Source organism: Aquarana catesbeiana, linkage group LG13 (assembly GCF_042186555.1).
Source record: "Aquarana catesbeiana isolate 2022-GZ linkage group LG13, ASM4218655v1, whole genome shotgun sequence".
Lineage (NCBI taxonomy): Eukaryota > Metazoa > Chordata > Amphibia > Anura > Ranidae > Aquarana > Aquarana catesbeiana.
In genome coordinates, this window is record NC_133336.1 from 80929568 (window position 1) to 80943776 (window position 14209).

The 14209-nt window shown below is 46.4% G+C and overlaps 1 protein-coding gene across 9 annotated transcripts in view; it reads left to right on the plus strand.

Annotated features, from left to right (window-relative positions):
- DPF3 (double PHD fingers 3) overlaps positions 1-14209 on the plus strand; it is a 458181-nt gene that overhangs the window by 353474 nt on the left and 90498 nt on the right. For all 9 annotated transcript variants that reach the window (XM_073610451.1, XM_073610453.1, XM_073610448.1 and 6 more), the window contains one exon: positions 12846-12992. In XM_073610451.1, coding sequence (XP_073466552.1) covers positions 12846-12992 — 147 coding nt within the window. The remainder of the gene's footprint in view (positions 1-12845; positions 12993-14209) is intronic.

The window sequence follows — 14209 nt, forward strand, 5'->3', positions numbered from 1 at the left end:
CCAGCATGATCCAAGATCCCTCAGAGCACCCAGTCATTAGCCGGAAATCAATGTAGGGTGAAAACAGACTTTTTATTCAAACACATGTAACAGCAGATATACACCCAGGGGACAATCACCACTACCTTTGATTCAGGGCAGGGTAAACTGTCCAATCAGCAATAAGGGATACACAGGTATTCAACAATCGACCTTAGCAGTGAGGCTGTTGGAGGATTTCCCTCCTTCCCCTCTCCACCAGTAGCATGACACAGGTGGATTCAAACTTCTCATCAGTAAACTGTCTTTGGGAGGGGCTGCTGGAGAAATCCCCCCGCCCCTGTCACAGCTAATCCACATACAGAATATTGTGCAAAAGAAAGATAGTTCAAGCCGTGATTTGTCATAATTGTGATGATTATGGCTTACGGCTCATGAAAACCCCAAAGCCACAATCTCAGAAAATTAGACTATTGTGAAAAGGTGCAATATTCTAGGCTCTAAGTGTCCCACAATAATCAGAAAATTAAGCCATAACACCTGCAAAGGGTTCCTGAGCCTTTAAAAGGTCTCTCAGTCTGGTTCAGTAGGAATCACAATCTTGGGAAAGTCTGCTGACCTGACAGTTGTGCAGAAAACCATTATTGACACCCTCCATAAGGAGAGAAAGCCTCGAAAGGTAGTTGCAATAGAAGTTGGATGTTCCCAAAGTGCTGTATCAAAGCACATTAATAGAAAGTTATGTGGAAGGGAAAAGTGTGGAAGAAAAAGGTGCACAAGCAGCAGGGATGACCGCAACCTGGAGAGGATTGTCAGGAAAAGGCCAAAAGTGTTGGGGACTTTCACAAGGAGTGGACTGAGGCTGGAGTCAGTGCATCAAGAGCCACCACACACAGACGGATCCTGGACATGGGCTTCAAATGTCGTATTCCTCTTGTCAAGCCACTCCTGAACAACAAATATCAGAAGTGTCTTACCTGGGCTAAAGAAAAACAGACCTGGTCTGTTGCTCAGTGGTCCAAAGTCCTCTTTTCTGATGAGAGCAAATTTTGCATCTCATTTGGAAACCAAGGACCCAGAGTATGGAGGAAGAATGGAGAGGCACACACTGCAAGATGCTTGAAGTCCAGTGTGAAGTTTCCACAGTCTGATGATTTGGGGAGCCATGTCACCTGCTGGTGTTGGTGCACTGTGCTTCATTAAGTTCAGGGTCAATGCAGTTGTCTACCAGGAGATTTGGGAGCACTTCATTTTCCAGCAGGACTTGGCACCTGCCCACATTGCCAAAAGCATCAAAACCTGGTTCAATGACTGTGGGATTACTGTGCTTGATTGGCCAGCAAACTCGCCTGACCTGAACACCATAGAGAATCTATGGGGCATTGCCAAGAGAAAGATGAGAGAAATGAGACCGAACAATGCAGAAGAGCTGAAGGCCGCTATTAAAGCATTCTGGTCTTCCATAACACCTCAGCAGTGCCCCAGGCTGATAGCTTCCATGCCACGCCGCATTGAGGCAGTAATTGCTGCAAAAGGGGCCCAAACCAAGTACTGAGTACATATGTATACTTTTCGGAGGTCTGATATTGATCTATGTACAATCCTTGTTTTATTGCTTGCATGTAATATTCTAATTTTCTGAGATTGTGGATTTGGGGTTTTCATGAGCTGTAAGCCATAATCGTCACAATTATGACAAATCACGGCTTGAACTATCTTGCTTTGCATGTAATGAGTATATCTCATATATTAGTTTCAGCTTTTAAGTTGCATTAGTGAAATAAATGAACTTTTACACAATATTCTAATTTTTCGAGTATCACCTGTAGACATACATCCCATAATAGGTTGCTCCTAAGGCAGACACAAACAATAGAACAATGGAATACAGCCACACCCCAACAGAGAGCACACTATAGTACGTGACTATATATAATATAAACACACACATATACATACATACACACAAAACATTCCAATGTGGTTGTACAGTGAAAGCTGTAACACAAGAGAATAAGTTGTAGGCCCAAAAGATTTTAGTTTTTTATACTGCAAGGTCTAACAATAGGGCAGGCAAGAGCTATGTTTATTAAACTGTAGTTTTTTCTCAATTCAGTTCTCGGCAGTTCTCAGGAGGAAAATTATCTCCTCTGCAGCCTGTTTATGAAGAACTTCAGGCTGTGAGGCGGCACTCAGCCATTCATAGGCAGGTTTGTATTCTGTAAATGAATACAAAGTTTCCTCTGATTGGATTCGGAGAGCGTGATTGATTAGCTGCAGATTGTGGAGACAAAAATGTATATTGTAATAAAAAAAAGAAGAAAAAGATTTTAAAGCACAACTCCCCCCACCCCTCCTTGCCCATGCATGTGAATGCAAGCACGTAGTTGGGGCCCGCGCCCCAAAAAAAACAGCGATTGCGCCACAGATGTGGGGTATCATTGAGAACATTGGAGTGAGAGCAATTACTCTAAAGCCATAATTTGTGGTTAACTCTAAACTGATAACCTGTAAATACTTTTAAAATGTCTCCTTTGAAACATTTTAGAGATCGTAGTTCATTGGACACATAGAAATTTTGAGTCCGGGCATGTTTCTGTGTATCCATTTACTCAACGCAAACCCCATTTTTTTTATTTTGCCATAAAACAGGTATACTTGTGCAGAAAGCTTTTGCACAAGTATCATGTGACAAAATAAAATTACAACTGCTGCCATTTTATAGAAAAATGCCATGAAGGCAAAGTGGTTAATGTGCCTTTACACTGTAACTAGAGTAGGTTAAAAGTAAAAGGGAGAATGCAATTAATTTTTCTGTCTGAATGCCCACAAGCAATTAAAAATGCATATTGTAGCACTCCTATTCCTAAAAATGCACTTGCATGCAGAGCTTAGCGAGAATGTGTTCTGAAAAATTACTGTATTGCTGAAAGTTTGTGTGTATGTTGGATCTATGTTTATTCAAACGTTTACGTAATACCTGTGTGGTACATCTGACATATACTGTATATACGTATGACTCCCCAGTACAAACTGGTGCACAGTGCAGTACGCCGTAAATGAGGGCCGTTTCTACACCACAGTGTTTGTGGTGCTTTAACAATCTGACTATAGGAATCAAAAAAAAAAAAAAAAAGACTGTGCCACAACACAACACACTTTAATAAATATGCTACATACAGTGTACTGCAGGTCATAAATTATGCAATATCTTATTATTAGCAGTATAGGAAAATTAAGTTTTTCCATGGGTAAGTGATTGACAGTAAAGGCATTTCTTGTGACCACATCTAAAGCTCCCTCTATATTTGGTTAGCACTGATTCAGATTTTTTGAAAGTACACTCTATTGTCAAAAGTATCGGGATGGCTGCCTTTACACGTACATCAACTTTAATGGCATCCCAGTCTTAGTCCGTAAGGTTCATTATTGAGTTGGCCCACCCTTTGCAGCTATAACAGCTTCAACTCTTCTGGGAAGGCTGTCCACAAGGTTTAGGAGTGTGTCTATGGGAATGTTTGACTATTCTACCAGAAGCGCATTTGTGAGGTCAGGCACTGATGTTGGTTGAGAAGGCCTGGCTCGCAGTCTCTGCTCCAATTCATCCCAAAGGTGTTCTATCAGGTTGAGGTCAGGACATTTTGTTTGGGAGGGCACGAGTATATAGTTTTGACAAGTACCATCTCCGAGCAGAGCTTTTCTCTCCCCCTCCCTCCCTGCAGTCTTCTCGGACACGTCACAGGTCCCGGAAGACTCCCAAACTATTCACAAAGTGCAGCGCTGCTCCAACAATGCTGCTGAAAGCTGCATAGCCAGCTGCCCACAGTTAGGATGCTGGCACCGGGAACCCAAAGGCTAGTGAAGAACTCACCAGGGTGAGGACAGGTAAGTTTCCTTTTTCTAATAGTCAGCAGCTACAGTATTTGTAGCTGCTGGCTCTTTTCTTCCCAGTAAACCTCCTCTTTAAAGTGTGTTCTAGAAGTAAACTATATTTCCAGTTAGCACCAAATCCAAGAAGTACATTTTTTTTATTGAATTCGTATGTGATGTAAAATTGAAGCTAATAGTATTAGGCCCCTTTCACACGGGGCTGTCTGTTTTGACAGACTCCGCTTGCTCAGCAGGGATCGATCTGTTGATCTCTGCTGAGTAGGCGGATGACAGGTCCGTCTCCGTTCACTGTGCAGAGACAGACCTGTCAGAGCCCCGCTGTCCTCTATGGGAGATCGGATGAAATCGGATCCGCCTGTCCCTTTTCATCTGATCCGATCTGCCAGACGGATGGAAAATAGGGTTTCCATCTGTCTGGATTTGGCGGGTTTCGGATCAGAAAGCGCTGGATGTCAGCGGACATGTCACAGCTGACATCCATCGCTCCATCAGGTCTGCCTAAAAAACGGACAGGCAGAGCTGATCGGACAGCATGTGTGAAAGGGCCTTAGAGTCAAGATATCTAATTAGTAAATAAAGCAGATGGGGTTTATCCTGCCAAATGCAAATATCATCGTCCATTAAAAGTTTAATGGTGACAAAGTTTGCATCGAAGGGGCTGTTTGCGAGGATAACGGGATTTTTTTCTACTCACTGTAAAATCCCTTTCTCTGAGTTCATTGACGACACAGCATTTCTAGTCTTGACCTTAGGGTTATATCACCACCTTTAGGAGTAGGACTAGGCAGAAATAACAAAACAAGCACAGCACCGCCTAGGGGCAGTCCCTATTGGTAGTAACCCCCCACTCTGCTACAGGCAGCTCAGTTCGTTACAAGCAGTACAAACAGGAGGGGTTGGTGCTGTGTCCGTCAATGAACTCAGGGAAAGGGATTTTACGGTGAGTAGAAAAAAAATCCAGTTTTCTCTTTCGTTCATTGACGAACATGGCACTTCTAATCTTGGCCTTAGGGATGTCCCAAAGCAGTGCCACAACGAGGAGTGGGAACATAAACCAAAGGAAAAATAAAATTACCTCCACCCAAACAGAGTCCCCCGTAAGGGGCGACTGCAAAACTTTGCGGCCGAAACACACATCTGAAGATGCGCCAACGTCCACCTTTGGTGAAAGTGTGTACTGACGACCAGGCCTTACATACTTGAAAAACGGACGCTTGATGCCGGAAGGCCCAGGAAGCACTAACCGCCCTGGTAGAATGCGCCGTGGCGGGAAAGGGGGGCACCCACCCCTTAATGGCATACCCTTGGACAATAATCTGTCTGATCCACCAAGAAATAGCGGCTGACGAAGCCGCCAGGCCCTTCCTCGGACCATCCACAGTTACAAACAGTAAATCCGAAAAGGAGCTGTAACCGACAGATACACATGGAGAGCCCGAACTACATTCAAAGAGTGCAAAGCAACCTCCTTAGGGTGAGATGGTCGAGGACACAAAGAAGAGAGCACAATGTCCTCATTCAGATAAAAGGCAGATACCACCTTAGGGAGAAACGAGGGATGCAGGCGCAGCACCGCCTTATCCTTGTGAAGAAACAAATACGGAGACTTACACGACAAGGCCGCCAGCTCAGAAACTCGCCGAGCGGACACAATAGCTACTAAAAAGACAACCTTCTGAGAGAGCGCAAGTAAAGTGATCTCCCTAATGTCCTTGAAAGTACCAGGTTTAGATCCCACGGTGGCAGCGGTGGGTGTACCGGGGGAGCTACATGTGGAAACCCCTGAATAAAAGTATGCACCAACGTGTGGGCGGCCAAAGGCTGCTGAAAAAAGGACAGCCAGAGCCAATATTTGCCCCTTGATAGTGCTCAAAGCAAGCTTCTGATCAACTCCACGCTGCAGAAAATACATTTTCTGTGAAGTGGACTTATGTGCCCTCAACATAGTGGGAATCACAGAAGCTGATAACCCTCGGTCTTTCAGCACCTGGCTTTCAATAGCCAGGCCATTAAGGCAGAGTGGAATATGGGACCCTGGGACAGGAGGTCCTCCTGCACCGGTACCCGCCAGGGAATGTCTGCCACCATCCTTACCACGGACGCCGAGGCCAATCCGGAGCAATCAGAATTACCGGAATTCCCTCTGCCTCTACCCTGCGCAGCAGACGAGGAAGGAGTTTGAGTGGAGGGAAGGCATAAATGAGCTGATAGTGCCCCCATGGCACCACCAGTGCGTCTGACACCTCTGCCAAGGGATCCCTTGTTCTGGCCACAAATCTCTGCACCTTCCGATTGAGACGAGAGGTCAGAAGATCCACGTCCGGCGTGCCCCACCGCATGCCAATGAGACCAAAAATTTCCGGATGCAGTGACCATTCCCCCAATCCAGCAACTGACAGCTGAGGTAATCCGCTTGCCAGTTTTCTACACCCGGAATGTAAACAGCTGACAGAGCCGGCACGTGAAGTTCTGCCCACCGCAGAATGTGAGAGACCTCCAGCGCCGCTGCCAAGCTCCTCATCCCCCTTGGTGGTTGACAAAAGCTACAGCAGTGGCATTGTTCGACTGGATCCAGACCGGACGACTGCGCAGCCACTGTGTCCAAATAGAGAGGCATAACCTGATCGCCCGCAACTCCAGCACAATGATCGATAGATGGGATTCCTCCGTTGTCCAGCAGCCCTGGGCCAACCGAAGGCCCAGATCCCCCCCAGCCGGGTCAGGATGGCATCTGTCGTGATCACCATCCAATGAAAAGGAAGAAACGACTTCCCGGACCGTAGAACCAGGGACCGTAGCCACCAAAGAAGCGGGGCCCTGGCCAGATGGCCCACTCGGATCTGATAATCCAGAGAGACCGGGGACTTGTCCCATTTGGACAAGATCTCCCTCTGCAAGCCCCGAGTGTGAAACTGCTCATACTGAATCGCCTTGAAGGTGGATACCATGAGTCCCAGAACCTGCATGCAAACACGCAGTGACGACCACCTGCAGGACAGCAGCGACCACACCGCGGAGTGAAGAGTCTGCAATTTGATCGGTGGAAGAAAAACCTTCGCCCGTGCAGATTCCAGAATCAACCCCAAGTACTCCAGGCGTTGGGTCGGGAGCAACACAGACTTCTGGAGATTCAACACCCAGCCAAATTCTTGTAAGGTCTGCATGGTGATTGCCATGTCGTCTCTCAGTGCTGAGGCTGACGCCGCTCTCAGGAGGAGATCGTCCAGGTAACTCACGACTGCGATCCCCCGCTGTCTCAGTAACGCCAGAACCGGTGCCAGCACCTTGGTGAAGACCCGTGGTGCTGACGCCAGCCCAAAGGGAAGTGCCACAAATTGATAGTGCACGTCCCTGACCGCAAAGCGCAGGAACCGCTAGTGTCTGACGCAGATGGGGTCATGCAAGTACGCGTCCTTGATGTCCAGGGAGGCCAGGGAACACTCTGATGAAGTGCGGCCACCAGTGAACGGACGGACTCCATCCTGAACCTCCGTACTCTCACAAAACATTTGGCCTTAAGGTCCAGGATCGGACGAAACCCTTCCTTCTTTGGAACTACAAACAGATTGGAGTATAACCCCCGAAAGCTTTCTGAAGCTGGCACAGGAACTATTATCCCCTGAAGAAGCAAGTCCTGCACCGCCCCAAACAAGACCTTCCGACGAAACAGAAGAAGATGAAGATTGGAGGGAAAAAACCTGTCTGGCGGACAGGAAAGAAACTCTATCTTGTAACCGGACAAAATTAGTTTGCAGACCCACTGGTCGGAAAAAGAGAAGTCCACTGGTCTGCAAACCACCGAAGGCGACCTCCCACCCATAAATCGGGCGGGGGTAAACCTTCATGGAGAAGAGTACTTGTCCGCAGGATTGTTTGGCTTGCGATACCAAGGACGCTTTTGCCCATCCGTGGGAGCCTTGGTAGGCTGGGAACTCTTGCCAGCAGAACCGGGAGGACGAAAAAGATGCTTGTGAGAGGAAAAGGAGGGACCCTGCCTACGACGGGGCTCTTTGTCTTTTTTGGACTGTGGGAGAAAAATACTTTTTCCCCAGTAATGTCCTTATTCATGTCGTCCAGAAAGGCTCCAAATAGCCTCCCACCCTGGAAAGGCAAATCCGCCAAAGCCTTCTTGGACGTCTGGTCCGCCGACCAGCACTTGAGCCAAAGCAGCCGGCGAAGAACCACGGCCGACACGGACACCTTAGAAAGTAATGGGGCCGTGTCCAGGGCCGCATCACAGACATACTTAAGTCCCTGTACTAACTGGTCTGCCAGTTCCAAACAGACTGGGGACGCTTGCTCATTACCCAACTCGCGGTGTAATGGCTTAGCCCATTCAGTACGTGTCCGTGACACCAGAGTCGTGGCTAGCACCAGACGAAGAGCCGACCCCGCCATAGAAAACATGCGCGCAACCGCCTCAGCTTTCCTGTCAGCGGGATCCTTGAAAGAAGGGGACCCCTCCACAGGAATCATGGTCGCCTTATTTAACCTGGACACTGGGGGATCAACGACCGGAGAGTAAGCCCATTTCTTCCACAGACTCTCCTCAAAGGGGTAACACACCGAAAAACGCCTCGGAACTGAAAAGGACCGCTGCGGTCGTTCCCAATCCTTGTAAATAAACTTATCAAAACAAGAAAGGTAAGGAAACACCTTAGAGGTGTGGACCGGCTTGTGCGACCCAAAAGGGACCGACATTTCTGCAGACGCAGTGCTCTTTCATGCGCCGCAACGGACGCGGAGGACTCCTCCTCGCTGTCCAAAGGATCAGGGGCCGCATCATCCGAACCCTCCATGCAGCGACTGCCTGCCACAGTGGAGCCCGAGTCCAGATCAGAGTCCTCCCCAGAAAATGGAGGGGGAAGGGGACGTTTCTTACCCGCCTTACGCCCGCACGCCACCTCAACCCGGGAGAGGAAGGATTCCAGGACTGCCAACAAAGCATCCAAGGGCACCGCACACCCAGAGGGGCCGGCTGCCGTCAAGGAGGTGTCGGGGGGCACCTGCTTCAGATGCCATAGCGTCCCACACGCTACCGGACACTACCAGGGACCGAATGCCCACTAGGGAGAGAGAAAGACAGACCACCCTCCTAGCTGCCGCAGACTGGGGGACCCCCAGAAGGACTCACCACCCTGACCTCCGAGGGGCAGTGCTGTACTGTCTGTCCTCCGCAGATGGGACAACCATGAGGAAATTCGTGCTCTTGCCTGGCTTCAAATACAGAGACTAGTGTAGAAGACCAGCCAAGAACTCCCCATGAGGCTACAAGAAAATGGCCGCTTCCACATATAGAGCCAGAATGCTCTGAGACCACAGAAAAATGGCCGCTGCAACTACGAGAAAATGGTCGCCGGCCGCACTTCCTCAAATAGAGCCCGAGTGCCCTGAGACCACAGGAAAATGGCCGCCGACCACGGAAAAATTGGCACTGACTGCAATTCCGCAAATGGAGCCTGAGTACCCCGAGAACACAGGAAAATGGCTGCCGACTACGAAAAGATGGCTGCAGCGCCCGTCCCCGCAGAAACAGCGCTATTACACGAGGAGACAGACGCCAGCCACCCCTCTCAGCACCACATACAGAGACCGCCTGGAGAGGACCCAGCAACCAGCGGTGTAGCTGAACGGCGGGGGGATGAAAATACCCCAAAACCAAGCATCCCAGGGAGTACCCAGCTGCTCCACCGTGCCTGGACCAGGCTGGTGGAGCTCATACTTACCCATCCAGCAGGGATTGCGGGTCTCACTCCCCGGACAGATCCACTTCCCACTTAGACGGAGTGGCTGTTGGCCATGGCAACACTGTGACCCACACGTCAGGTGCCTGGTCATATGTGTCTGTGCAAGGCGTCTTAGCCCGCCGGCCACCCCAGTGCAGAGTGGGGCTTGCCGCGGCCGACCCAGCCTGGAGCTCAGGTCTGCGCACGCTCGGTGGCCAGGCTGGGGAGACTACCAGGATCTATAATATCCAGCCTGTCACCCAGCCCAGCGGTTGATTGCAGGTTCTCACAAAAATTAAAAAGAAATAAAATAAACCACATCATGACTAGATTAGTGTAACTAGGTGCAAACTTGGTCCTTGTTGTTGTAGCTTTAGTTTGTGAATACTTGATTTCAAAAGTAATATAGTTCTTGTTTAGAATAAACTCAGTGGCCTCTGTGACAGAACTTGAATTTGTTTTACTGGCAATTCAACAGAAATTGACTTTTTGGATTTGGTTCTAAGTGTATCAGAGATTTTTAGAGAAAAATAACCCATAAATTATATATCAGGAGCATTTAATCAATCCAAAATCTATTTTTACAGGCAGCGATGGGCTTTCATGTAAAAGTGATCCAGGTCGCTCTACAGCCGCCTGATCACTTTTACAGGGAGCAGAAAGGCCCTTAACCCCTCCCAATGCCATTTGGGAGCCCGGGACCACTGCAAACTGTCGAGCTGGCTGTCAACAGAGGAGGAGAAGGAACATTTATTTTCTTCCCCTCCTTTGTGATGAAGCTGGAAGCGATGAGGATTTTGTCACTTCTAGTTTTAGTTTGTTGTTTACACGCTATTCATGGCTACGCAAGCAGCTGATCAAACCAATTTCTGTTTGATCAGTTGCTTTTGAGGGTAGAGGAGAGACCAGTGGTCTAACAGACCCTAAAGGGTACCTGTCACTACCCATGCTATCACAAGGGATGTTGTTCATCTCTTGTGATAGCTATAAAGTTAAATAAAAAAAAAATAGAGTCAGTGTAAAAAGATACATTTAATAAAAATAAATATAATAAAAAAAAATAACCACACTAAGTAACAAATATGATAGCCGTAATTTTAGTGCTTGAACTTAGGTTTAACTCCAAACTTGTAAGCTGTAAAGACTTTTAAAGTGTCGCCTATAGAGATTTTTAGGTACTGTAGTTTGTCGCTGTGTGCACTAAAATGCATTTAAGTGTACTTTTTCCTGAAAATTTGCATTTGATAAATAGCTGTGCAAATATCGTTTGAGATTAAAAATGATTGCAACCACCATTGTATTCTTCAGGACCTGCTTTCAGAAAATAAATAATGTTTGGGGGTTCTAAGTAACTTTCTAGCAAAAAAAAAAAACTTAAAAAAAAAAAAAAAACAGATTTTAACATATGTGTGAGAGACATGTCAGAATTGGCCTGGACAGCAATTGGTTAAAGAAAGATTAAACCTACAGAAACATTGAGGTTTACTGCTAGTTATAGTGAACAACATAAAGAAATGAGATCTATACCAGATACAGACTGGTTTATAATTTAGCAGGTTCCACTATTTAGAAAACTCCCTGACAAACTGAATAAAACCGAAGAAGAGCTAAATCCCTAGCGAATATACCGGCCCCTAGTAAACTTGCCTCTAAACCTACTTTCAAAAAAGTGGAATCCGTGGTAGCCAAAGGCCTTTTGTACAATACAGCTGCTAAACTGCAGTTTGGGAGCAATTGGGTGTTTTTTTCAGTAGCCCCTGAACTCTCTCTGTTATCTTATGTGTACATGTACACTCAGTAGTTTAGAGGCAGTTAAAGTGATTGTAAGGGTTTGTTTGATTTATTTTTTTAACTAACAAACATATCATACTTACCTCCACTGTGCAGCTAGTTTTGCACAGAGTGGCCCCCGATCCCTGTCTTCTGGGGTCCCTCGATGGCTCTCGCGGCTCCTCCCCACAGCAGATAACCCCCTAGGAGAAGTGCTCTCCGAGGGGGTCACCTTGCGGGCGCGATCCCGAGTCCACCATTCGGCGTCCATAGATGTCGAATGTATGACTCGGCCCCGCCCCCCAGTGCCCACGTCATTGGATTTGATTGACAGCAGCGGTAGCCAATGGCTGCGCTGCTATCAGTCTATCCAATCAAGAGCTGAGAACCCCATGCAGAAAGACAGCACGTCCCCACCGGGTCAAGTTCCAGGGCTCAGGTAAGTAAAACGGGGGGGCTGGTGGGCCGGTCACTGCCAGGTGTTTTTTCACCTTAATGCATAGGATGCATTAAGGTGAAAAAACACAAAGGTTTACAACCCCTTTAAGGTTACAGGCATATTTTTGAAAGCAGAAAAATTGCATTCAGAACTGTAGTTTACTGGCATTTCAAACGCCAAATGCTTGTAAGCGCAGTAAACTGTGTAAGCGTTTTTAAAAGGGAAAGCATTTCTAATCATTTTTAAACATATAAAAAATGTTGAAAAAACACAAATTTCACCACATGCTGTTGCTTGCATCAACGGATGAGTCTAGTAGTGATGAACTCTAGTCCTCTCATGCAATTTTCTACGTCTACGGAGCCACAGCAACATCAGGAGCATTTCCTCACACATGCTTATGATGGGATCAATAGTGAAAACACAAAAAATAAGACCGCTATTTAAAAGCACGCTGCTCTCTCTGCTGCTGCTGCTCTCTTCTCTCACAGAATGGCTGAACTCTCATAAACTCAATATGTAAAAGCTGTAAAACGGCCGTTTTTTTCCCCCTGGGTTTCCAGCTGTCAGTTTCCAGCGTTCAGAAGTTATTCAACTGTGTACAAGAGCCCCAAAATCGAGGGAGTTTTAGATGTGGCCACAACAAATGCCAGTACTGTCAATCCATTACCCATGGAAAAACTTAATTTTCATCTGCTAATAAGATATGTGACATGGAATAATTTATGAACTGCAGTGCACAGTATGTAGTATATTTGATAGAATGTGTTGTCCTCCTTTATTTATTCTTATAGTCTGATTGTTAAAGCACCACAAACACTGCATTTTATTGGCTAATTTGAGGTGTATTGCACTGTGCACTGGTTTGTACTAGGGAGTACACAAGTTTTTTGTAGGCATCAATGATTCAGAATTTTAATTTTTTTTTTAATACAAAATTCTTTAAAACGGGTTCCTCTGAACATGTATATTTGGACAGCTTAACTGTGCCAGTGGTGTGTTGTGTTCCTGGTAAGAGCTAACTTTATATTATATTGTAGTTTGTGGAAAACGCTACAAGAACAGACCTGGCCTCAGCTACCATTACACTCACACTCACCTCGCTGATGAAGAAGGGACAGACAGCAGAGACCAGGAGACTCGATCCCCATCCTCCCCTTCCATCCACAAAAGTGAAAACCAGAAACGTAAGTTTACACTCATCACAGAGAGAGGTCTTATTCTCTGCGACACTGAATTTTCTATGCTCAATTGCAGTGCTTTCTTTTACTTTTTTGAAGTGCACCTATGTTGTGAGTAACACATTTCATCCTAGGATGATGCATTAATTTATTTTATAAATGTCATGATAAAGTGATATTAAAGGCTAGTTTTTTTCCTATTAAATTAAAAAGAAGGTTATTGCACAGAGCGTGGCTTACCTCCTCTTTGACAGTCTCTGTTCCTCCTTTCTGTGGTTGCCCCCTCAGCATCCATAGACACTCAAAAGTAGTGGGACATTTTTTACCTTAATGCAGGCCATCCTTGATAAGTTCAAAAGGGGTCTTTGAATGGCTGAGAGAACCAAATTGAGATCCCACTGAGTCACTATAGGTTGTACAGGTGGAACTATGAGCTACACCCCTGTACATCAACCTTAAAGTAAACCTCTGACATGAAATATGTGGGAAAAATGCTCAGTGGGGATTTACGGAGCCCGCTTGTGTGAAAGGGCTCCTACTATGATTTTTTTTTATTATTTAATTTGTTTTTACAACTTTTTTGTACAAGTACAATTTTATTTTTTACATTTGTATTTAAATATTTTTTTAGATTTTTTTTTTTTTTTGGGGGGGGGGGGCATTGGAGAGACATCAGGGTTCTAAACAGACCTCTGATGACTCTTTTTTGAGACAGTCCCCTTTCTCTGCAGCCTGAGCTGCACTGTAGATGAATGAGATGGGAGTCTGTATAGAGACTACTATTCATTCATAAAATGAAATATAGTAAACACTGTTTACTATTTGTCAATTTGTGAATGAAATATAGTAAACAGAGCTTACTATGTGGCAGTGATTAATGAATACAGAAGCAATCAGTACTGATCGCTGACTGTATACTTATACTTTTAGGAAAGGAGCTGGTAAACACATGTTGTTAACAGGCCCCTGGCTCGCCATCCATCCAGTGATCTCCCGCACTAGCAGCGGCTGCAGCCGGGGGTAAGGGGAGGAGGGAGAGCCGACCAGCAATTTCAGATGAGGGGGTGCTCGGCACTCACTGAGGTAGGGGGAACTAAAAGGGGGGGGGCGTATGTGGGGTGTCTGTTTGGTCAAACGGATCCCTCTGTGGCTGTCCTGCAGCTCCCAACGTTGGCGGGAGGGATTTTGAAAGCTGCAGGACTGTTGCAAGGGGACTGAGTTTG